Source organism: Schistocerca cancellata, chromosome 6 (genome assembly GCF_023864275.1).
Source record: "Schistocerca cancellata isolate TAMUIC-IGC-003103 chromosome 6, iqSchCanc2.1, whole genome shotgun sequence".
Lineage (NCBI taxonomy): Eukaryota > Metazoa > Arthropoda > Insecta > Orthoptera > Acrididae > Schistocerca > Schistocerca cancellata.
In genome coordinates, this window is record NC_064631.1 from 182,044,132 (window position 1) to 182,071,415 (window position 27,284).

At 39.5% G+C, this 27,284-nt stretch overlaps 1 protein-coding gene across 1 annotated transcript in view; it reads right to left on the bottom strand.

Moving 5' to 3' along the window:
- Nucleotides 1-20,168: 20,168 nt before the first annotated feature.
- LOC126190982 (uncharacterized) overlaps nt 20,169-27,284 on the bottom strand; it is a 142,083-nt gene continuing 134,967 nt past the window's right edge. Inside the window, exons 17-18 of the mRNA XM_049931657.1 lie at nt 24,566-24,751; nt 20,169-21,426 (exon numbers count right to left, since the gene is read on the bottom strand). Of these exons, the coding sequence (XP_049787614.1) occupies nt 21,230-21,426; nt 24,566-24,751 (383 nt within the window). The 3' untranslated portion in view covers nt 20,169-21,229. The remainder of the gene's footprint in view (nt 21,427-24,565; nt 24,752-27,284) is intronic.

Sequence of the window (27,284 nt, forward strand, 5' to 3'; positions counted from 1 at the left end):
GATAATGAGACGATTCCTCTCTCTCTCTCTCTCTCTCTTTTTTTTACTTGTAAGCGCCTAAGCGGCGGTAGCGCGCACAAAAGCAAGCCATGCCGCGAACGGTGACAGGTCGTAAACACTCATTATCAGAATGCGACAAACAATGCATGGCAGTACAGTATGCATTTTCAGCTTAGAGTGACGTAAACACCTATAACAAAGAGAACGGCACTTATCAGATCAAAGAAAAATAAGCAATCAATTCAAACCAGACGAAGCACGTGAAAAAAGAAGGGTACCCGTATAAATACGGACGGAGCGACTGACGCCTAGCAATGGCTACCTGGTGCAGCTTAACTGCTAAGCTTACGACTCGAACCAAACTACTGTAGCTGTATCGTCATTTATTCGACCTAAATTGAGTCTCATATTACAATGGACCAACTTTGTTTCGATTTGGAGGTGTGGCCTAAAACTTTTTTCACCTGTTGAATTTCGAGTCTCAAACTTCAGGTGCGGCTTAGATTCGGGAAAATTTTTTTCCTTGATTTCGAGTCTCATTTTCTTGTGCGGCTTAGATTCGAGTGCGGCTTAGATTCGAGTAAATACGGTAGTAGGGACAGCAAACAGTGTGAAATTTTTTGAAATACCCTATGACAAAATTGTGTTGTGCAGTTAATCAGAGAACCCACTCATGAAGATAACATCTTAGACCTGCTGGTGACAAACAGACCCAAAATTTTTGACTTAGCATAGAACAGGGAATCGGTGATGATAAGATCGTTACAGTGCCACTGAATATGGCTGTAAACAGGAATACAGAGGAAGACAGGAGGACCTTTCTGCTAAGCAAGTGTGACAGGAAGCAGATTTTGGATTATCTGAGTAGTCAGCATGAAAATTTCATCTCCAGCACAAACAACATTGAGTATCAACGGATCCAAGAGCATTGTACAATATGCTTTAGACAGGTATGTGCCAATCAAAGTTGTGGGGGTCGAAAAGATTGGCTGTGCTTTGACAGTCATGTTAGAAAACTACTACGAAAGCAAAGAGAGCTTCAGCACGTTTAAATCCAGCCAAAGCCTCACAGACAGACAAAAATCAAACGAAGCCAAAATTAGTGTAAGGAGAGGCATGGAGGATGAGGCAGCACAGTGGTATGGTTTTTTGTATGACAGTCACATAGGGACAGGGATAAATGTGCAGGTACATTATCATGATGCAAGAGCCATGAATTGTCTCACCACATTTCAAGCCGTTTGCTTCTCACATTATCTCGCATGCATCACAACACATCACAATAATACCATCGATAGCAGTTTTTCCATGTGACATGAATTCATGATGAACTAATCCTTCAAAGTCAAAGCTATCAGCAAGGCTTTTACATTTGACCTGATCTGACAAGCTTTTTTTGATCTCGGAGAACCTTTCCCAGTCCATTGTGAAGACTGAACCTTGGTCTCAACATCATAACCATAGACCCATGTCTCATCATCATTTGTAGTTCTCTTAAGGAACATCTCATTCTCATCTGGACAATCCAAAAGCTTTTCACAGATTTGCAAGGTGAAGATCTTTCTTGTCTTGACTCGTGAGCTGTGAGGTGAACTTGGTGGCAGCACTATGCATTCCAAGATGCTGTGTGAGGATTCCATGACATAATCCAACTGAAATGTTACATTCTTCTGAAATATCTCAGACAGTCAGTCTTTGATTGGCACACCCAATTTTGTGACATTCCTGACATAAGTGTCGTCAGTAGACATCGAAAGGCGTCCTGAATGAGGGTCATCTTTAACTTCTGTCTGACCAGTGAACCACTTGTAACATCGAGTATGGCTTAGACACTCATCTTTGATGTGTCTCTGTAAAGGTTTCCTTGAGTTTCACACAAAATTTAATGCAGATGCGTTGCCCCTCTAACTCAGCCATCTCGAAATTCACAAACTGTGTGACACAACATTCTACTTAAGACAGCACTGACCAATAACTAACAGACATAAACAATGAAAATTCTGGCAGTTACACATTAAACACAGGCATGTGCAGGGTTGCCAACTGTGTTTCACTCTGACACAACATTGGCGTAAGATTATAAATGTTTCGGAATTTTTTGAACAGACCTTGTAAATCTCACAAAAACGTTATGAAGATAAAATCAAGGAGATTACAACCCACATGGAGGTTTACCACGAGCCTTCCTGTGAACTACTTGGTGAAGTATCCTCCTCCATACCCTGAAAGGCTGCTTGAAGATTGTAGATGTAGATGTTTTTAAGTACCCAGCATCCCCACCAAATAATGTCACATCATAACCACAATCGAGTCAAAATCCTAAAGCTAGGTCATCAGTGACGTGCAATGCTTAGCACTGATAGCACAATATTATGAAAACCAACACACATCCAGAACAGAACTCCTGGGTAGAGAGAACTGTTATTTATACAGGCATTGAATATTTCAGAATATCCAAACATAAGAAATTTTGAAAACCTTTCAGAAATGATAAACAGTATATCACTGGAGACCTGCAGCATGCCAGCCAGTTACGCTGATCATTACACCAAACTGCACAAGACACAGCTTGGGGCAACATTGTTAATGAATGACCTGGCAGACAGTATTAATAGTAACCTCTGATTTTTTGCATATGATACAGTTATCTGTGAGAAAATGCCCTGCAAAACAAAAACCTACAGAATGTTGAGTCAAGTCTTCACAAAATTTTAAATAGAGGAAATAATGGCAACTAACTTTAAATGCCCAGAAATTTAAAAGTGTACATTTCATAAAATACAATCACTATCTGTGACTACAGTATTAGAGTGTCAAAACTGGAACTGTTTTACTCTTATGAATGCCAGGGTGTATAATTTGCAGGAATATTAAATGGAATAATCAAATAGGCTGAGATGTATGTAAAGCAAAGGCAGATTTCGGTTCACTGGTAAGATGCTGGGTGAATGCAGTCTGTCTATGAAGCCGAATGCTTACAGAACACTTGTGCGAGCCATTCTACAATACTGCACAAGCGGGTGTGTTAATAAGAGATGTTCGTATCTAATGAGAATGGTCACAGATTTCACCCATTGGAGAGCATCACTGAGATACTAAAAAAACCTAAAGTTACCAATGCTTAAGGCAGACATGAACTGTCCCACAAAAATCTAGTCACAAAGTTTCAACAACCAGAATTGAGTGGGGAATCTATGTATATACAACAACCTCCTATGTACGAGGGTTGGAACTTAAATAGTGGCAACTATTTATTCACAACCAATACAAAAGAGTTACAAGTTTGCACCTGTTACTGTCCATCAAAGTAGTCACTAGCGTTGTGTAGAACCCATTCCCAGTGATGTGGAAGGCATAGCATACCGTTAGCAGAGCCTGTTCTGTTGATGGTGCAAAAGGAGTGGTCTACTGCCTGTCGAATCTCTGGAACAGTTCTGAAGTGAATGCCACGAAGTGGTTCCTTCATCTTCAGACTCAAATCAAAGTCACAAGGACTTAAGTCTGGGGAGTATGGTGAATGATACAGTACTTCCCAATCCCATCAACTGAACAGAGCAGCCACAGCTTGTGCTGTATGCGCCCACGCACTTCATGCAAAATGATGGGTGGGCTGCACAGAAAGTGTCGCTGCTTCTTTCGCAAAGCTGGTTGATGCTCCAAAAACAAACAGTAATACTGTGCACTGAAAGTCTGCCATGGAGAAATGTAATGCATTAGGATAACACCATTACAGTCATACCTGAGAATCATCATAACTTTCACCATACTGGAGCTCTGACGCACTTTTGACTTTTGCGGCGACCCATAATGACACCATTCATTGCATTGGCATTTCAGTTTTGGCTCATACAATGTGGCCAGTGTCTCATCCAGTGTTACAATACGGCGTAAGAAAGCCTCTCCTTCATGCTCATAGTGCTCCAAGTGCGCCTGGGCAGTGTCGTAATGCATCCATTTCAGCATTTCCGTCAAGTCATGCGGAACCCATCTTGATGCAATTTTTCGCATGCCCTGGCATTCCTTCAGGATGCAAAGCACAGTCATATGCACTAATCCAATTTTGTGGACGAGCTCACGAGTCGTATGGCATCGATCACTGTCCACTAATGCGGTAACAGCATGCACGGTGGAGATGTGGGACGGGTGAGTCCAGGTAAGGTAGGTATGTCAACAACATGTGCTATCAGCGACAGTAGTAGATTCCATTGCACAGTGCCTCCACAGCAGTGTTGCCACTGTTTAAGTTCCAATCTACATATCCTACATATCTTTCCTACTGGAACCATTAACGCAACATTAGACTCGTGACAATGTGCATAAAGGCAATCCTGCTCTCCATTTACAAATGATAGGGGAGGAAATATCTAGGAGCAACCGTCTGCAGCAACCATAAGTGGAATGACCACATAAAACAAATAGTAGGAAAAACAGACACTAGACTGAGATTCACAGCAAGAATCTTAAAGAAATGTAACCCATACATGAAAGAAGTGGCTCACAAAACAGTTGTTCAACTGATTCTTGAGAATTTCTCATCACTTTGGGATCCTTACCAGGTAGGACTAATCAGGCCTGGATCAGGAGGATGAGGAGGGGAGCAGAGGGGGGGGGGGGGGGGGATAGGGGAGAGGTGGGGGTCCAAAACGGGGTATTTGCCCCAGGCAGCAATTTCAGGGGCACCAAATTCATATTCTTGAAGGAAAAAAACCTTGTTTCACAAAGTGCCTAGAAAACGTTGGTCTATTGATTGTTTATATGATTTTTTGAACACAGTCTAAGTTGATTTCTGAATGAATCATAAAAATTTTCCCTGCAGACAAAAAGGGATGAGGCTATATGAGCTGAGCCAAATAAACCCAAATGGGTGAATGCCAATCACTGTTTTTTTATGTGATAGGGGTGTGAAAATGATCACCATTGTTATAATTATTAGTGAAAGCCATATATTCAGACTACCAGAGTGGAAATAAAGAAATAGCAGGTAAGAAAGATCACATATTAATCTTCTCGGTGTATCCAAGAAATGGAAATTTTGACAGAAAATTTTTGCCAGAACGCTACACTACTAAGTCAGTTGTATAGTCCCTGGTTAGCAATCACTTAAGTTCTATTCTTGGAACAGAATGGAGAACATGTTGTATGAACACATAATAATAATGCCTAACTGGAGAATAAACACGGGATAACTAAACTGATGATTCTGGAAGGTTTAGTAAAGTTAACTGGAAAATAAGTTTTGACAATAGCAGTAACAGTTACAGAATTAATAATGTCAAAATTGTTAGAACGAGGAAGGAGAAGAAACGGGGTCATCACAAAAATTATAAGGAAGAATATAGTGATTCCAAATTTATGTAAAAATTTTGCACTACTTCTTTTTGACCTCATGCTTGAGAAACTGGAGTGTACAAATGAAATGTGAAACTACTTCCTAACAGAAAACTTTTTTGCTTGTACTAGGCCTAACAGGTATTTGATATTGGTACATCATGAAATATATCCTGTTGTGTTATTTATGTAAATGAAGTAGATAAAAATAACCATTTGCCTAAAACAACCTCACTTATTTGACATGTGTTACAATTGCTGCAATATTAGAAAGATCCGTTTCGTTTTATCTAGCAGACAGTGACAATATACATATAATCAAATTGAGAAACCACACCAGTCTTTAATACTATTTGCATTAACACCTTTTTCAGTATTAGAGGACATTTTGAATTTTCATGCAGCAAAATGTTTGACAAACTTCGATGGGGTAATAGATTCTTTCGCAGAAAGGCAAGCACGCCGTGTAAAGCTGTAGCAAGAGTAGAAAGAAAAAATGCTGGAACCTAAGGATTGAAGAAATGTGTTTTGTCTTGCCTAGCTCTTGTCTTTACTGGTCTTGTTTCCTATACTGGACTTTATGTCATACGAAAGAGAAAGTTATTAGCTAATGGGCAATAAAGTGTGAAAATTTTCTGAAGAGTTCTTATTCTCCCAATTACAAATAATGCCACGCAGTATTAATTGTGAGGTGTTTTTTTTTTTTTTTAAAAAAAAGGAGGGGTATGATGTCAAACTGGCTGACTGAGAGCAGGAGAGGTGCCGTACAACCGTACAACATTTTAATTTCCACTATCCTGAATATAGGTTTCATGGATTTCATTACAAAATATACACATTTGAATTCCACAGAGTGAAATACTGTGATGTGTGACAGAAGAATGCTTTGTGAAGAGGTATGCCATTGCATATTGGCACATTTAAAACAAAAATTGGAGCATATTTTTGAAAAATTGAATTTTTAAAATTTTTGATGTCCTATCTCAAATGCTTGAGACGAGGATGGGGGCACGATCAAGTTTTTGCTCCAGTTCGGAAATACCGTAGATCCAGGGCTGAGACTAATAAAATAGTTAGAGAGATGCAACAAAGTGCAGTGCATTTCATCATTGTTTAGTTGGTGCAAGAGCATTACGCAGATGCTCCACCTGGCAGATACTACAAGAGGTGATATGCGTAACAGAGTACGTTACTACCGAAATTCAGACAAAGCACAATCTGGTAAGGGTTGGGAAACATATTACTTCCTCACACATACATCTTGCGAAATGACCATGAGGAAATTAGAAAAATTAAGAGCTACTGTTGATATTTACCAACAATCATTCTTCCCACGCACCAGTAGCAAATGGCACAGGGAAGTGGGAATCAGACAGTGGTACCAGAAGTACCCTCCAACTGCCTCCCTATTGCCTTACTATGATTTCAAAGAGCTATCAAAGACAATACGAATGCAGCAATGGCTGAATTAGTGTAACAGCTTGGAAAATTCCTCACTGACACTTCTTATAATATCACTCAGGTATCAGATACTTGATATCTTCTATGTTGACAAATCTGCAAGGTCCACCTGGTTTCGAAAGAATATGCAGTGGAACCTCACATAGCAAGCATAATTCGTTCCAGAATCTTACTCGTAGTATGAAATACTCATTAAGCAAAACAGTTTATCCCATATATAAATTAATGTAAAATATGATAAAACTTTTAGTATTTTTTCAGGAATGCATTATCTTATTCATGCCATTTATTCAAAGAAAATTATACATACATTATTATGTACTTTGGAAAACAAAGATGCTGTGACTTACCAAACGAGTAAGCGCTGGTAGAAAGATACAATAAAAAACACACAAACACACACACAAATTTCAAGCTTTCGCAACCCACGGTTGCTTCATCAGGAAAGAGGGAAGGAGAGGGAAAGACGAAAGGATGTGGGTTTCAAGGGAGAGGGTAAGGAGTCATTTCAATCCCAGGAGCGGAAAGACTTACCTTAGGGGGAAAGAGGGACAGGTATACTCTCGCGCGCGCGTTCGCCACACACACACACACACACACACACACACACACACACACACACACACCCATCCGCACATATTTGTCTGTATATGTGCGGATGGATATGTGTGTGTGTGTGCGAGTGTATACCTGTCCCTCTTTCCCCCTAAGGCAAGTCTTTCCGCTCCCGGGACTGGAATGACTCCTTACCCTCTCCCTTAAAACCCACATCCTTTCGTCTTTCCCTCTTTCCTGATGAAGCAACTATGGGTTGTGAAAACTTGAAATTTGTGTGTGTGTTTTTTATTGTGTCTTTCTACCAGCGCTTTCTCATTTGGTAAGTCACAGCATCTTTGTTTTTCAATATATTTTTCCCATGTGGAATGTTTCTTCCTATTATATTCATATTATTATGTACTTTATATCTAAAAACAAAGATGATGTGACTTACCAAACGAAAGCACTGGCAGGTCAATAGACACACAAACGAACACAAACATACACACAAAATTCATAATATATAACTAATTCTTTTTTTACTAGGAATGTATCTATAGTCATTTGTTTCTGCTAGTGCTTCAACACTTAGCAAAAACGCGACACATCATTATCATCAAATAAATTTGTAGAGCATGTAGTCACTGCTTTATTGGGTTTGATGGTTTTCAATGTATGATGCGGCTGATTTCCACACTTTCAGCATTTCTCATAATGCAACAGAAGATTGCTGCTTTTCTATTACTGCCTCCTCCTCCTCCTCTGAAGAACTCCTCTCCACAGCTTCCCATTGTGAAACACACTGCACCTCCATAAGCTCTTTGGTGGAAATTTCTTGGCTGTGACTTTCCACAAGCTCTTTGATGTCATTGCTGCCCAGTTCTAGTCCCATCGTATTGGTCAGAGAGACAATCTTGTTGCTTACAAGCTCCACAGGTACTGACGCAAATGCCTCAGAGTCACAGTTGACATGAGAGTTCTCTTGGCAACCCCTTCCCACACCTTTTTGATCATCTTGAAGAAGACAGCAATGTTGAAGTGATATTTCCAAAACTTTCTGAGTGAGACTGGTAGCTTCAGTCAACTCAAAGCAATGCTCGAAGAGTGCTTTAGTGTAGAGCTTCTTAAAGTTAGAAATAATCTGCTGGTTCATAGGCTGGAGTAATGGAGTGGTGTTGGGAGGCAGAAATTGGATCATGATAAATTGAAGTTCTTCAAGGAGATGGGCTTGTAGGCCTGGAGAATGGGCAGGAGTATTGTCCATACCAAATAAGACATGGAGTGGCAGACTCATTTCAACCAAATATTTTTTCACCAAAGGACCAAACACTTCATTGATCCAATCACAAAAAAGATCATGTGTCACCCAAGCCTTGTTGTTTGACCTCCACATCACATTTAACCTGATCTTCTGGATTTTATATGTCTTCAAGGCTCATGCAGTTTCTGAATGGTAAACAAGTAGCAGCTCAATTTTCAAATTGCTGCTTGCATTGGCACAGAATAGCAGTGTGAGATGGTCTTCCATTGGCTTGTGACGGGAAAAGCACATTCTTCTCTGCTGTTATAAATGTACGCTTCAACATCCTTTCCCAGAATAGACCTGCCTCATCACAATTAAACATCTGTTGTGGTAAATAGCCCTCAGAATGTACGAGCATCCTGAAGTTGCTGATGAAGTTTTTTGGTGCCTTTGTGTTAGAACTGGCTGCTTTATCATGCCTCACAATGCTGTGGATGCCTGTTCTTCTCTTTAAACTTGTTGCACCACCCATGGCTTCCCTTAAGCATTTCTTCTGCCACAAATGATCCTGGCGTCTTCTTAATGAGGTCAGCAAAAGTCAGTCTCACCTTCTCACAGATGATGATCCCATTAATAGTGTCCCTTGTAATTGCTCTTCATTTATCCATATAAGGAGCAACCTTTCGACATCATCCAGAATATGAAACTGTTGTTTAGATACTCTTGTCACTCCCTTTGAAGCATCTATCTCCTTAATCTTGTCCTTGTTCTTGAGGATAGGGCAAATAGTTGATGTATTAATCTTGTCCTTGTTCTTGAGGATAGGGCAAATAGTTGATGTAGACTGATTGTATATGTATGCTAAATGAGCAATGCTCAACATGTTCGCATTTTTCAATGATTTTATGTTTCATTTCTGTCATTTTCTTTCTCTCATGGTTGTTTCTTTGGTTCTTTATCCTCTGGGACATTTCTACGAAAGTTATTAAAAATTTGCACACAATAAAACACTATGTAAAGGCAAGTTTAGAAAAATGTGTAATCACAGGCTGGGCTACGACGGTAGCATAATGAGAGCTAAACCCAGACTGCAGTGTGTACTAAGGACATTATTCATATGCCGCTGCTGACAATGAAAGGTGTTCCTATTGCTGAATGTTTCCCCTGCCGCATGCAAACGGCTGGTGACGTCGCCTTAAACTGTTTTCACTTGTTATGCGAAACATTGCTCATTCAGTGAGTCATTTTTTTACAATTTCTTTTGCTCATTTTGAGAATTCCATGTTAGGGGAGGTTCTCGTTAAGTGAGGTTCCACTGTACTGTTCAGTGGATATTGGTGTTCTATGACTTGCATTAAAGGAAACATGTTTATATCTGCCACAATACCTGTCGAAAAGCACTTCTAATGTGGTACAGTGGCTCACACACGAGAGACTCGGCTTGTTTCCACAGAGCACCATCACACTGTTACCTGCATGTAAAAGCATTTCTTAGTAACGGGCTGCCTCAATGAAGGATCGGACATAAGGAGAGCAAGCATTTCATGTAGCAGCATTGGCCTCCAAGGTCACCTTACCTCATGATATGTGACTTTGTTTTGTGGAGTTTGGGAAGATTCTGTGTACCTCCTCTGCAACAACTTTGGGTGAACTGTGTTGATGCATAACAACAGCAGCAAATATACAAATTTCAGATATGCTTGCAAAAATATGGGCTAAATGTGACAGTGATCTGGACATAATGTTGTGTGTCCAGTAGAAGGCACATTGGACACACTTGTGTAACCAGGTGGTTCTTTTTGAAATAAAACCTTTGCAGTAATAAGTTAAAATTTGCCCCAAGTTTCTGCCTTCTTTCATGAAAGATATACAGTCTTGTGAGATTGAATGAGACTTTTCCATACGCCGTGCAGTACTTAAATTTAATGATGTGGGTTCTACCACTTTTTGTTCTTGCTTATGTGTTATTGTGAGCTTACATTCCACAGGGGCAGTGGGGAAATGCCTTGCCACAGCGATAACACCGGTTCCCATCAGATCACTGGAATTAAATGCTGTTGGGCTGGGTTAGCACTGGGATGGCACTGTCCAGGTCTGCTGAATGCAGTTGGCAAGTGGGGTGCACTCAGCCCTTGTGAGGGCAGTTAGGAGCTACTTGATTGAGAAGTAGTGGCACCGGTCATGAAAACTGACAATGGCCGGGAGAGCAGTGGACCAAATGCACCTCCTTATCCAGTGATGCCTAAGGGCTGAGGATGACAGGGTAGCCGGTCAGTACATGCGAAATACTCACATAAGCATTCAAACACAATATGGATATTAAATAATAATGAAGCAGCAAGTCACTAAGCAGAACAACAATGTAAACAACTTGCCAATGGTTAGCCGAGTAAAGCTGTTAAGGCACTCCCATTTCTGCTTCATACATGTACATACAGACAAATCTGTCCAGGATCAGTTTGTACAGGGTGTCTCAGTAGGACTGGTCAGTATTCACAGCTGTAACAGAAATGATCATTCGAAGCAAAAAGGTCTAGTAAACAACGGCTCTAAAATGCATACCTTTAGAGCTGTGAACACTACTATGAAACACAACGCTTCTACTGAACAAATGCTCATAGCTCTTTAGATATGGTTTTTTATTGAACTTTTTTCCTTGTTTTAGTCCATACTACTACATCTCAAAATATGAAAAGCAAAGATCTTATAGTCGAACAGATTTGTTTCACAGTATCAAAGATTAAGAACTGCTTGCAGTTCTTAAGGTATGCATTTTAGAAACAGTGTTCATTAGACTTTTTCCCTTTGAATGATCACTCCCTTGACTACTGACCATTTCTCCTGCAACACTTAATAAAATGTTCATCTACATCTACATGATTACTCTGCAATTCACATTTAAGTGCTTGGCAGAGGGTTCATCGAACCACAATCGTACCATCTCCCTACCATTCCACTCCCAAACAGCGTGCGGGAAAAACGAACAGCTAAACCTTTCTGTTCGAGCTCTGATTTCTCTTATTTTATTTTGGTGATCATTCCTACCTATGTAGGTTGGGCTCAGTAAAGTATTTTCACATTCGGAAGAGAAAGTTGGTGACTGAAATTTCGTAAATAGATCTCGCCGTGACGAAAAACGTCTTTGCTTTAACGACTTCCATCCCAACTCACGTATCATATCTGCCACACTCTCTCCCCTATTATGTGATAATACAAAACGAGCTGCCCTTTTTAGCACCCTTTCGATGTCCTCCGTCAATCCCACCTGGTAAGGATCCCACACCGCGCAGCAATATTCTAACAGAGGACGAATGAGTGTAGTGTAAGCTGTCTCTTTAGTGAACTTGTTGCATCTTCTAAGTGTCCTGCCAATGAAATGCAACCTTTGGTTCGCCTTCCCCACAATATTATCTATGTGGTCCTTCCAACCGAAGTTGTTCGTAATTTTAACACCTAGGTGCTTAGTTGAATTGACAGCCTTGAGAATTGTACTATTTATCGAGTAAATGAATTCCAACGGATTTCTTTTGGAACTCATGTGGATTACCTCACACTTTTCATTATTTAGCGTCAACTGCCACCTGCCACCTGCCACACCATACAGCAATCTTTTCTAAATCGCTTTGCAACTGATACTGGTCTTTGGATGACCTTACTAGACGGTAAATTACAGCATCATCCGCGAACAACCTAAGAGAACTGCTCAGATTGTCACCCAGGTCATTTATATAGATCTGGAACAGCAGAGGTCCCAGGGCGCTTCCCTGGGGAACACCTGATATCACTTCAGTTTTACTTGATGATTTGCCATCTATTACTACGAACTGCAACCTTCCTGACAGGAAATCACAAATCCAGTCGCACAACTGAGACGATACCCCATAGGCCCGCAGCTTGATTAGAAGTCACTTGTGAGGAACGGTGTCAAAAGCTTTCCAGAAATCTAGAAATACGGAATCAACTTGAGATCCCATGTCGATAATGGCCATTACTTCGTGCGAATAAAGAGCTAGCTGCGTTGCACAAGAACGATGTTTTCTGAAACCATGCTGATTACGTATCAATAGATCGTTCCCTTCGAGGTGATTCATAATATTTGAATACAATATATGCTCCAAAACCCTACTGCAAACCGACGTCAGTGATATAGGTCTGTAGTTTGATGGATTACTCCTACTACCCTTCTTAAACACTGGTGCGACCTGCGCAATTTTCCAATCTGTAGATACAGATCTATCAGTGAGCGAGTGGTTATATATGATTGCTAAGTAGGGAGCTATTGTATCAGCTTTATCTGAAAGGAACCTAATCGGTATATAATCTGGACCTGAAGACTTGCCCGTATCAAGCGATTTGAGTTGCTGCGCAACCCCTAAGGTATCTACTTCTAAGAAACTCATGCTAGCAGCTGTTCGTGTTTCAAATTCTGGAATACCGTATTTACTCGAGTCTAAGCCGCACCTGAAAAATGAGACTCGAAATCAAGGGAAAAAAAATTTCCCGAATCTAAGCCGCACCTGAAATTTGAGACTCGAAATTCAAGGGGAGAGAAAAGTTTTAGGCCGCATCTCCAAATCGAAACAAAGTTGGTCCACTGTAATATGAGACAATTTAGGTCGAATGAATGACGATACAGCTACAGTAGTTTGGTTCGAGTCGTAAGCTTATCAGTTAAGCTTTACCAGGTAGCCATTGCTATGCGTCAGGCGCTCCGTCCGTATTTATACGGGTACCCTTCCTTTTTCACGTGCTTCGTCTGGTTTGAATTGATTGCTTATTTTTCTTTGATCTGATAAGCGCAGTTTTCTTTGTTATAGGTGTTTACGTCACTCTACGCTGAATATGCATTACTGTACTGTGTCATGCATTGTTTGTCGTACTCTGATACTGCGTGTTTACGGCCTGTCGCCGATCGCGGCATGGCTTGCTGTGCGTGCTACCGCCGCTTTAAAAAGAGAGAGAGAGAGAGAGAGAGAGAGAGAGAGAGAGAGAGAGGAATCGTCTCATTAGCGAAACAATGGCAAGAGACTGCTACTTGTTGTTACTTACACTGCTGCTTTCTTTGATAATGATGCCAGCCGCGGTGGCCGAGCGGTTCTAGGCGCTTACTGATGACCACAAATGTTAAGTCTCATAGTGCTCAGAGCCATTTGAACCATTTTTTTTTGATAATGATCAACAGGAACCAAAAATAGACTGCGTATGATAGAAGATGTTCTGAACGAGGGTTTAGCGAAAATTTTTCTCCGTTTGAAAATCTTTGCAGGCGCCTCTTTAGTACATTACATTCTGCACAGAAATTAGAGTCATCTTAGATTTAAAAATCTAGTCAATTGCCTCGCTTCATTTCTCACTGTATCACTGTTTAGCATAAGAATAATACGAATATAAACACGATATGATATGTATATTCTTCCGCGTTTCCTGTTGTCTCACTCTAGTTTTGTGGTTTATTCCGCAGACAGGATTTAAATGAGATAGCAGCAAACATGAAACAATACATGGCAAAATGTTTATATTCATATTATTCTTATGGTGACGAGAATACTGCATGTCATTCACAATTTATAAAAGTTCCTATTAGCAACCATCTCTTCTCACAGATAGGAAAAAATTCAGAATGTAGAGTTGGCCATATTGACAAACATCCTAAACATTCTTCTTGCCAGTCGGGTTTTCGTAGTACATTGAAATGCTGCTACATTCGAAGATGAACAATACGGAATTTGTATTTACTTCGTTGGATAATGTATGAAAATGCAGTGGTCGAAACTCGGGGCGGAGAAAAAAAGCTCGTCTTCCACCTTTTTTTTGTTAAAATTTATTTACTGACGCAGAGGTTTTGGCGCCAGTATTTATCTTTGTGCCTACAAAGCATGCCTGTGTAGCGCTACATACAGGGTTATTACAAATGATTGAAGCGATTTCACAGCTCTACAATAACTTTATTATTTGAGATATATTCACAATGCTTTGCACACACATACAAAAACTCAAAAAGTTTTTTTAGGCATTCACAAATGTTCGATATGTGCCCCTTTAGTGATTCGGCAGACATCTAGCCGATAATCAAGTTCCTCCCACACTCAGCGCAGCATGTCCCTATCAATGAGTTCGAAAGCATCGTTGATGTGAGCTTGCAGTTCTGGCACGTTTCTTGGTAGAGGAGGTTTAAACACTGAATCTTTCACATAACCCCACAGAAAGAAATCGCATGGGGTTAAGTCGGGAGAGCGTGAAGGCCATGACATGAATTGCTGATCATGATCTCCACCACGACCGATCCATCGGTTTTCCAATCTCCTGTTTAAGAAATGTCGAACATCATGATGGAAGTGCGGTGGAGCACCATCCTGTTGAAAGATGAAGTCGGCGCTGTCGGTCTCCAGTTGTGGCATGAGCCAATTTTCCGCGGGCTACGCGTGAAACTTGCCCGCACGCGTTCAACCGTTTCTTCGCTCACTGCAGGCCGACCCGTTGATTTCCCCTTACAGAGGTATCCAGAAGCTTTAAACTGCGCATACCATCGCCGAATGGAGTTAGCAGTTGGTGGATCTTTGCTGAACTTCGTCCTGAAGTGTCGTTGCACTGTTATGACTGACTGATGTGAGTGCATTTCAAGCACGACATACGCTTTCTCGACTCCTGTCGCCATTTTGTCTTACTGCGCTCTCGAGCGCTCTGACGGCAGAAACCTGAAGTGCGGCTTCAGCCGAACAAAACTTTATGAGTTTTTCTACGTATCTGTAGTGTGTCGTGACCATATGTCAATGAATGGAGCTACAGTGAATTTATGAAATCGCTTCAATCATTTGTAATAGCCCTGTATATTCGATGACAGAACTAAGCTGTGGCGGCACCCACCGACATTTTTAAGAATTTCCGCTTGCTTTGCACTCGATTCTAAGCCGCAGGCGGTTTTTTGGATTACAAAAATTGAAAAAAAGTGCGGCTTAAATTCAAGTAAATATGGTATTCCATTCGTCTTTCCTAGCGAAGGAATTTTGGAAAACTGCGTTCAATAACTCCGCTTTAGCAGCACAGTCGTCGGTAACAGTACCATCGCCACTGCGCAGCGAAGTTATTGACTGTGTCTTGCCGCTTGTGTACTTTACATACGACCAGAATTTCTTTGGATTTTCTACCAAATTTCGAGACAATGTTATGTTGTGGAACCTATTAAAGTCATCTCGCATTGAAGTCCGTGCCAAATTTCGCGCGTCTGTAGATTTTAGCCAATCTTCAGGATTTCGCGTTCTTCTGAACTTCGCATGCTTTTTCCGTTGCCTCTGCAACAGTGTTCGGACCTGTTTTGTGTACCATGGGGGATCAGTTCCATCTCTTACCAATTTATAAATAAAGATCTATTGCGTCAGCCATTAACCGGACAAGGGTACATCTAGAACCGGAGGCTCAAGGATGCAACAGTTTTGTTATGTGAACACTCTTATTGCTTGGCCTTGGCAGCGAGCCAGTGGGTACGCGTGCTGCTAGATTTACTACAGCGCGCGTACGGGATTGCGTTCCGCTGGCCACTGTGAAAACTCTAAGTCCTTATCTAAGGTCAAAGTTTTCGCACACTATACAAGCAAGCGCTCTCTCGCGCTATGCTCAGTCTATGTCTTGCTGCTGCACAAGCAACTGCATTGAACGCTGCCAACATGCCTTACAGGAGATATCGTCGTCGTTCTCGCACAACAGTGTACAAAACCATTGAAAACATTGCAGCCAACACTCTTGTTGATGGACCATGTGTATTTCTGGGATGTACACTTAACATTTCTCTATTTACTATTTTGTAGTGTAATTAACCATTGTATATTGTGTTAAATAAATAGGCTTTTTAAACACTTGGGACTTGGGCTATATTCCAACCACTGGGCAGTTTTCTCCTCAAGAGCTCTATGGTGTATTACACTACGCAACAAAGAATTTGCTACTGTGTGAAAATAATGTAAATGTTATGTAATAAAGTGCACTGATTCCGATTTTGAGGTAAGAAATGTTGTAGGACATCTGGATTTAAAATTATAGTTGGAAGTCATACAATATTAATAGCTTGTACATGGGTTAATACATAGCTGCATCAATGAACCATGTTTGATGTGCGATTGGGTGGTGTGTGTGTGTGTATTCGCAAGGTTACTCTGTTTTGTGTGTCTGTGAAAAGATAAGTATGCTGTAGTAAAAACAAACAGGCAGATTTGGACAAGTTCTAAATAGCCTGTGACAAGTTCTAACTAGTCCACGACAAGTTGTAACTTGTCTGTAAGCTACAGCATACAGGCAGGTTTCAATTTTTATAAAATTGGTTCCTGTGCAATTTCTCCTGTTCGTCCATGTCTGATTCAGAGGTGACTAGAGAATGGTTTGTGCTAGTGTGGTTCTGTGTTTTATTAATCAACAGTTGCAGTAACATGCATTTAAGTGATTTCGTATAAGATGATTCGGTACATGGTGATTCAGTAAACAAAAGATGAATAGGTGCAGTTGTGTGAATTGTCTGGACTGCTTTTGCTACATTTGTGGCAAGTATTGAACTTCCAACCAGCGCAAGAACATGACCAGAAAGCTAAGTGTGGTGTCACCGCCAGATACTACACTTGCTAGGTGGTAGCCTTTAAATCGGCCATGGTCCGTTAGTATACGCCAGACCTGCGTGTCACCACTATCAGTGATTGCAGACCGAGCACCGCCACACGGCAGGTCTAGTCTAGAGAGACTGCCTAGCACTCACCAGAGTTGGACAGCCGACTTTGCTAGCGATGGTTCACTGTCTACATACGCTCTCATTTGCCGAGACGACAGTTTAGCATAGCCTTCAGCTACGTCATTTGCTATGACCTAGCAAGGTGCCATGTATTGTGAATCATGTACCGTCAAGAGCGACGTTCATCATTAATGGATTAAAGTTAAGTATCAAACTAATTACGTCCACTTTCTGAATTCTAATTCCTTGTCATGTTCCAGACCTCACATCAGTATAGTCCTTCCCTCCTCATGCCAGCCTACGTGAGCTAAAACGTGTGCATTTCGGCCTCCACTAGTAACACGGTACTGGCTCTTCTGCCAACACAACACTAAGTATAGCTTACAAACATTACTTCGGATGTAAAATTGGAGATCAAACAAAATCCTGGGCTCCTCATCTCTGTTGCACTGTCTGTTACTCTGGTCTAACCCAGCAGTTAAAAGGTAAGTGAAATCAAAGGTCCTTTGCTGGTCCCATGTTTTGGCGGGAGCAGAAAGATCACCAGTCGGATTGCTGTTTATGCTTGACCAACAAATCTGGATAGAGCAAGAACAACAGGTCAAAAATTGTGTATCTGGATTGTCAGTCTGTTCTAAAGTCTGTGGTGTATGGTACAGATTACCCACTACCAATTCCTCCTTCATCCCATACAATAAACAATGAAGAAAGTGATACTGAAGGTAACAACAATGATCCCGGAGTTACGGAATACATGAATGATCCTGACATTGCCAATAAAAACCCACATTTGACCAGCCAATCTGAAATGGAGGACCTGGTTCGCGATTTGTCCCTGTTGAACAAAAATCTGAACTGCTAGGTACCAGACTGAAGGAATGGAACTTACTCAACAGAGGTGCTACAGTTATGCATTTTCGAGATTGCTACATGAAATTCACAGCATACTATCCTGTTGAAAGTGGTGTTTGATTCTGTCATGACATGACAGGACTCATAAAGGAACTAGATAACAAATGAGTAGCATTACACATTGGCAACCACAAACCATCAATGCCAATTGCTCATGCCATGGGAATGAAAGAAACCTGTGAAACAAAGAACACTCTCTTTATGCTGATTAGGTACTCGGAGTATAATTGGAATATCTGTGGTGATTTGAAGGTTGTAGTCCTTCTGTTAGGAATGCAGACTGGGCATACAAAGTGCATGTGCTTTCTTTGCCTGTTGAATAACTGCGATGATGAGAATCACTAAATAGTGAAAAACTGGTCACACAGAAATTTAGCTCTAGTTGGACAACACAACATTCAACTTGTACCTCTTGTGGATTGTAATGAGATTTACCACCTCCACTCCACATCAAACTGGGTCTTATGAAGCAGTTTGTTGCAGTGATGGCTGAAACAAATCATGGTTTCAGTGCCTACAAGGCAAGTTTGGAAGGATGAAAACTGATAGCAGTAGTCTTCGTTGGACCAGAAATACGAAAGTTGATTCGAGGTCCACAATTCAGACTGGAACTCAAATTAATAACTTGCAGCTTGGGAGGCATTTGTGCTAGTCGTGCACAACTTTCTTGGGTACCACAGAGCAGACAACTATGCAGAAATTGTGGACAACTTGCTAACGGCCTTCCAGCAGCTCGGTTGTGGATGTTACTTAAAACGCATTTTTTGCACTTGTATCTCACCTTTCCATCAAATATAGGAGCCGTAATTGATGAGCACGGTGAAAGATTCCACCAGATGTCCACCATGGAAGCCAGATATCAAGGCTGTTTCAAACCAAACATGATGAGGGATTAGTGTTGGTTTTTGCAGAGAGAAACAGATGTTCACAGGAGGAAAGCAAAAAGTGAAACTATGGGCACCTGACTCATTTCAGAGGTAAATAAACATTTATAGTTCACTTCTTAGTTATAATATTTGGTGTTTTCGTCCCAAAGTACACACATTAATTTCCCTAAAATTTCTCACATCCGCAGTTCAACGTTGTTAATAACATTATCCTCGATAACAAATATTTTGAGGAATCATCCTCAGTTGCACAATTCTGGTCTTTACCAGGTTTCGGCTAAATTAATCTAGCCTTCCTCAAGAGCTTAAAATTACTATAACATGCCAGAGTAAGGCACAGTCAACATTAAAATTAAAACCTATAGTACTGTGGTACCATGTCGAATAAAACTACCTGGCTGAAGTCCAGCTCCGGCATCTGCAATTACGCGTGCAACTGTCAGTGCCAACATTAGTTGCCGCTGCCAACCGACCACGTGATGAAGAGATGCGGGAGCTGGACTTCAGCTAAGTAGTTTTATTCGACGTGGTAACACGGTTCTATAGGTTTTAATTTTAATGTTGACTGTGGCTTACTCTGACATGTTATAGTAATTTTAAACTCCTGAGAAAGGCTAGATTAATTTAGCTGAAACCTGGTAAAGATCAGAAAATTTGTGCAACTGAGGCTGGTTCCTTAAAATATTAGTCTAACACAGGTGCTGACAGGGCTGTAATATGCTAAAAATTCTTATATCCTTGATAATCTTTGCACATACTTAACTCTTTTTCCTGATGTGCCAGAGCAAATCCAACTGCATTTCTGTATTCTGAGTATACAAATTACTTTAAGGAACATATTTTCAACGCAGTAACAGTGAAAAAAATATTTTATTGCACTGTGTTATGGTTAACTACTAACCAAGTGCTACCACTTGGTGAGTAGATTTTTTATCTACACAATTATATTTTCCAAAACTGATTACGTTCATTGAAATATCATGACTCTCTGTGTTTACAGGCATATCGTGACATATGCTATCAGCATCTGGCAATTGGTTTCTAATTTTTAGAGGTAATTTTAGAAAAAAATGAAATTAAACCACACACAAATATATAGCAGTCACTTCCTTTAATTCATGAAGATTTAAGTAGTTGAAGAGAGCTCTTATTTACAATATATACAATATTTCATCACTACTTACTTCTGTTGAAATATTACGGTATAAACAATGCTTCTGAAGATATCACAGTTAACTGGAAGCTCATTTACCTCATCATGACATAAAATGCAGGTGTCCTCTGAATTAAGAATGCGTTTTCTAAGTGTGAGCATCTCTCTGCTTACTTTAAAATCCAGAATAATTACACATCAGTGATGTATGAGATATTTAACATCCCTGAACTTGGATAACATTTACAGGGATCAATTTGTATTCAGATTATCTTGATAAATCTTTGAATAGAACTTGTATTGATAAAGTAGGAAGTATTGTCAGAATTTCAATTTTGGTTAACCAATTTTCAAACAACTGTTTTACACAACAGTATAGCTCTTGCATTAAATGCTCTGGTTCTATCTACCATAATTCATTATAAATGGTCCCATTACATAAAAATAAATAAACTGATGTTATACAATGATAGTGATTTAGCTAACCAATACTGCAAATAATATTCCTTTAGAAGGAGTCTTCAAAATGTATTTTCTTTTTGATAGGATATGTTGTCTCAAAGTATTTGGTTACTAAAGCTTGTAATTATATGATTCAGACCAATTTTGGCCAAAATCTTCAAATACATATTGTCAGGTAACCAACAACACAGCAAAATGAACCCCAACAGGTAACAGACTTTAACTGATTATTCAAAAAAATTGCACAGCAATAACGGTTACATTCACACATCTGCAGTTTTCACAGTATTTAGTTTTCTCACATTGGATGTTCTTTTACAGTTGCTTGCACAGCAGCAAATTATTATCAACTGAAGATAAGTTCAAATTACATAGATATTATAAAAGTTCATCATCATGCTAAACTGTGTATACTTTATCCCCGAGGAGTTCTCAATGATTTCATTTTCTTGCACCTTAATGCAGATGCAACGTCAGTAGTTTTCACTGCTTTGGTATCCATTCTGTGAAACCTATTTCCATGAGGAAGCAAATAACTAAACACTTTTAGGTTTTATCTTGGTATCCCACTGAAGCAAGGTGTTCATATTCTCCCAAAGACTATCATCATCCTTCTTTTCCACTGTAGTAATTTTCATTGAAGAAGTGTCACTGTCCTCTTCTCCTATGGGAACTGCAATCACCCCATCACTGGTTACTATTTCCACTTCCAGGAGCTCCTTCAGGCATTTTTCTGCAGGGCAAAAATGAATCTGTATCAATAACCATTACCGAATATTGTTTCGCTATCATTATGACACACATTCTGATTTGTACATTAGATTAAGAAAATCAAATACAACTACGAGATTTAGCACCATGCACATAAAATTACATTTTATGATAATGGTTGATGTTGTTGTTGAAAGTGAGAGATGTATAGAACAATTATTTGTGTGTTTTTTAATTCACAGCGAATTTCAAAAATGAGGTCCAATGCAGTTATTTACTTTGGAAAGAATTTTCAAAAAGTCAACAATGAAGTTGATGGCTAACTATGTGTAGGAAAATGTTTATTCATTGGATCCTAGATAATACGGTAATAGGCTTTTTTAAAAAACACAAAGTGACAAAGAACACTGGCAATCTCAGTTTTAGAGAGATATGAAATAAGAATTTAAAGTACGATAGTTATTCTTTGTATGTTTTGACTGGCTCATTCAAGGCATGGTGGCAGTGACCTATTAAAAGGATACAGGCACTTTTCAGTGGTACTTTACACGTGAAATGTGATGCAGCTGTTACTTTGTGGTGACCTCCTTCCCTCGTTGTTACTTCTTGCAAACTGATTGCTCCATAGACTTCAGTGAAAGAAAATTCATGTGAGCGGAAATGCTACACACTCTGAATAATGGCTCTGTTACACACTGAATGAAGGGACAAGCAGAGAGCAAATAACTTGAAAGAGAAATCACAATACACATCTCGAGTAAAATTAATGTAATTCAGAGTTAATTAACAGTGCTGGCCACACTGTTGCACAATTTTTCCTAGACAAATCAATAGATGCATATACATATTGGTCAAAGTATAACAGACCTATACTGCAGTCATCATAAGAATAAACCTGTTGTATACATTATACCATGTATTCTTCCACGTTGCTTGAATTTCATTGGATTTCATTTCACCTAGGTCAGAAGCCATGTCGTGTCCAGTACAGTCAAGTGTGATCATAAGGATACATTTTATGCGGTGTTGCACACACAGATTGAGGGATAATGTGGAACAACAGATTTACTGGTGTGCTTTACTTGGACAGTACTGGCCAGCCAGCTGGTCCAATTGCCCTGCAATGATGTGAGCAGTCACAGTTCAGATGTAAAAAGATACGAGCAGAGAAACAATATAGCTTCAAGTGTAATTTAATTTTTAAAGACAATGAAATAATGTTCAGCAAAGCTCCAGCACTACTGTGTGCTTCTTAGGTTACCACAAGGAAAGCATAAAATGCTCTTGTTCTCACCTGACATAGTATTCTAATTACAAACAAGAGTGATGAAAATTGCTAACTTAAACACAGGGAAATTTTTCTGAGAGAGCTAAGTGTGATTCAAAAGCATACTGCAGGGATTTCACCGTACCGTTGAATACTAATGCCACTGAAGGTATTAATTACAATCACGTCATCTGGTAATCTCTTACCTCCTTCCTCATCCGAATTCAAGACATACAATTCAGTTCTGGAACTGTCATCTGCTACATTGATAATGAGTCGACCAACAACAGAATCCACAAAGTGATCCAGGTGTTGCGTTTTCTACTCTTGTTTTGTGACATGCCATTCTATATCCCTCCAGTGTTCGGCAGTGACATGTGAAAAAGCTGTGTGAAATAGTTCCAGTATGTCTGGTAGCTTTACAGTCTTGTTATTTCTCATGAAAAATACCTTCACTTGGCTTGAGATCAGTTCTGTTGGGTTCATATCATAATGGTACAGTGGCTAATGTAAAAATGCAGAATTTGTGTGGTGTGCGTGATGCTGTGAAAATGATTGTTTTTCATGTTTCTACAACACTTATCATTCTGGTTCATGTGAGACTACATCTGTGATATAAAATAATGAACACAGTCTAAATAAAGAGTAGCTGGTTTTTCATTTCTGCCCTAAAAAAATTAAATTGTTGTGTTTTCTCAATTTAAGCAACCTTTATTAACAATCTTTCATGAAATATCAATAATTAAGAATTTATATTTGAAAGGAAAACAGGAATTTTGCATGCAACATGTAATTAAAAACAAGAAGTTGTGCATTATTTATAAAAAATGATAATGAGGTTTAGGAGATGTAGGTGTTTCAAATTGAATGAAAAATCTACTAAACTACTGATTCTGCTACACATCCAGTGTATCCCAGCTGTATCAAATACAGTCCCTCGGAAAACTTCAAAGCCGACTTTTCTGTAACTTTATGAAAAACATTAAGAACAACCTATTTCTTGACACTTTTTAACCGTGTTCCACATGGGTGCTCTACTACGGAGCAGGAAGCAGCCTCAGCCATTTTCACACCGTGTATTAACAGTGTGACAATCAGAGCACAATAGTACAGAGACTGTGGCTGTACATGATTTTTGAAATAAAAACTACGTAGATAAAGTGTAGTTTATGGATGTTTATAGATTAGAATATCTTACAGTTTCATTTAATGATTCTTAATACATATACATCCAAGAGCGTAAAAGCACCAGTGTATGTGTGCTGCGAATTCTGACCAGTGATTGTGTTTGTGTTTGTTTACATCAGATTTATTCTTATGATGAACAGAGTATAGTACGTGTTTGTAAGTCTCATTTATGCAGCTAATTCATGAAGCACTTTTGATGAATTTTTTGCAGACTATCTTTTACTGGAGTGATTTTTTCTGTAGAAAAGTCAGACAAAACTGCAACACCAGTTCCCTCTGCTATTACGTTTCAGTCATACATAGATATATTTATGCCATGTACATAAGGATGTGAATTTATGACAAATTAGGGATGAGTTACACTAGGAGCATGCATCTAAAACAAAAACATGCCAGTTGGAGACAGATACTAAGGAATGCAACGAATGTTCTTACTAGATACAATACTGGTCTTTCTCTTAATAGAGAACAACTTTCAGTCAAATAAAACACATTCTTCTGATGGAGCTCACCTCCACAATTTTTCCACAGAGCTTGGGTAAGATAGCAGTAGCGACAAAGGAAACAGAAAAAAGTTTGCACAGAAACTGTATCAACTGTCTCATAAAGTGGAGTACTGCATTACAAAAATTACAGGTAGAAAAATGAATACTTAATATTTGTGAAATGGTCTATTTTAAGAAATTTAGTTTCAACTTGTACTCACTTTCTGAGTCCGACATTGTGAGCATATCCTCAGCATCACGCAGTCCTGTCAAGAAAAGCTGATATTGACCTTCAACGCCATCCAGATATGAACCAATAAGCTCATCTTGCTGCAGCAGCCCATGTAATAAGCGAACACCAACACACAGATGACGTCCTAGGCATGCAGTCACTGAAGAATGCTGTCCTGAAAAACATACAATCAACAGGTAATGAACCAGGAAAATTTTACTCTTATGGTAGTAAATATGGGATCAACTATTAGTCACAAAGAAAGCCTTTTTTAGCATTTCTGTTAAAGACGTTTTGAACCAATTTAGCCACAGTATAAAAAAAAAAGTTACAGGAGAGATGGATGAAGAAAAGAAAAGAGAGAAGAAACAAGTTTGTTAAGGCTACCTTCTCACAGATAACTCGAGGAAGATAAGGCTATGTTGGTAATAAGGCAGAATTCCTCTCCAGTTTTCTTAGAGATCCTGGAAATAAGAAGAACTGCACCATTCGCAGGATGAATATTTGTTACAGTTTAACATCCTTGTCGAGCAGAAGGCATTATAAATAACATTTGCGGATTTGGAAAAGCATTTGACAGAGTTACTACAGTAAAAATGTTGCTCCTCAATTTGTAGATGGCACAAAGACATAGCTATAAGAGATACCTAAAAGACCATCTACTTTGTACTACTATTGGATTGGATTGTTTTGGGGGAAGAGACCAAACAGTGAGGTCATCGGTCTCATCGGATTAGGGAAGGACAGGGAAGGAAGTCGGCTGTGCCCTTTCAAAGGAACCATCCCAGCATTTGCCTGGAGCGATTTACGGAAATCACGGAAAACCTAAATCAGGATGGCCGGATGCGGGATTGAACCGTCGTCCTCCCGAATGCGAGTCCAGTGAGCTAACCACTGTGCCACCTCGCTCAGTGTACTACTATTGTCAGCAATGGTACAACAGAGGTAATGAGCCAGAAGTTATAGGACTTTGTATATGTAAAAGTAACTAGATATCCAGATAGCATTCCTTCATTGAGACAACACAAGTCTGGATATGTGAGTAACATTCTGTTATGCCCCATAAACTGGATGCCCTGATGCTGAAAAAGATTAATTACAGGAGGATTGGAGACACTACATCCCAACTTAAAGGAAAATATCATCATTGGTAGCGGTATCAATGGACAGATACGAAATGCAAAAAATTAATATGCATCGTGCTTGTAGGCAAGGACAGAATAATCTGACCACAAAAAAGCTGGGATGGACATGATCAAGAAGTGGAATCTTAACTCACCGAAAGAGTTTCTGCATCAAGGCCAAATACACTGTGTGTGAACACTAATCATCCAACTGAGAACATGTGCAGGTTAGTCATAGCTCAATTACACTCATCAGCGAAGGACATCCTCAAACAGATCAGACAAGGTCAGCAAATTTCGTGTTGGAATGAAGATGTGCAATTGGCTATAATAAAAAAAAACTGGTGTTTACGATCTAGTGACAAACAAAGCTAATCGAAAATTTGAATGTCTAGCAGTTCTAGTCTCATGGATCCTTTGCACATGCCCAACTCATTTCAACCGTGCAATGTTTATGTAGTCTTTCCTTCATTGTGAAGGTCACTTGCACATCGTTCCTAATGCACTCATTTCTTATTTGGTCTCATCTTTTTTTTTGTGCAGCAGATCACAAAAATTTCATTTTGCATGCCTGTAGTTTGTTGCTGTCTATTTTTGATGACACACACATCTCCAAGCAGTATGTCATGTTCCGCACAATGTATGATTTGTACACTGTTTAGCTTTTACAGAAACTGCTTCATCCCACACTAGATTTCATACTTGAAGAATAACATGGACTCTTTTTGACACACTGTTTTGGACTGTTAACTTGGCACTACCCTGGTTTGATTCAGTACTTCCAAGGTAACTGAAGCTTTCCACTTCTTTCTCCGTGAAGTTTGACGTTACATTGACTGTGTGTTTTGCTCAATTTCATTGCTACTGTTTTCTTCTTATTCGCAGTTAGTTTGTACTAATTAAATTTGTTATTCCAGCAATCTAATTTCCACTGAACCCCTTGCTCTGTCTCTCTCCTGTCGGCTTCATCATCTGCAAAAACTAATGCAATCAAATCTCGAGATTCTACAACCTTAATTTCTTTAATAATTGCACCCATGAGTGCAATAAAAAGTAGTGAAGATAGTGCACTACCTTGCTGTACTATTTTCTTTGATCTAATCAACCATTTCCTACTTGTACTGCTTTCATAGTTTCTGTACAGCAATTGGATCTTTCAAACTAGAGAACTTAAAACCTCTAGTTTATGCTAGTATTCCCACATTTTGTTCCCTGCAACGTCATAGGCTTTTTCTATGTCTAAAATCACTACAGTCAGATCTTCCTCTTGTTCCCAGTACTTTACTATTAGTTGTTTAATGGCAAAACCTAGCTCAATTATTCCTCTGTTGCCTCTGACACAAGTCTGTTCTTCTTCAAAATAATGATCATAATTCTCAATCCCTTCTGTATGATATTTTCTAATACAAGGGTCACTCCAAAAGAAATGCACACTATTTTTTTAAAATCCATCTTTTATTCTACATGTTTGAAAGTTTTACAGTGTGTAAATACATCCTTTAGGAACAATATTTTCATTTCTCCACATAATTTCCATCCCTCTCAACTGCCTTATGCCATCTTGGATCCAGCGCCTGTATACCC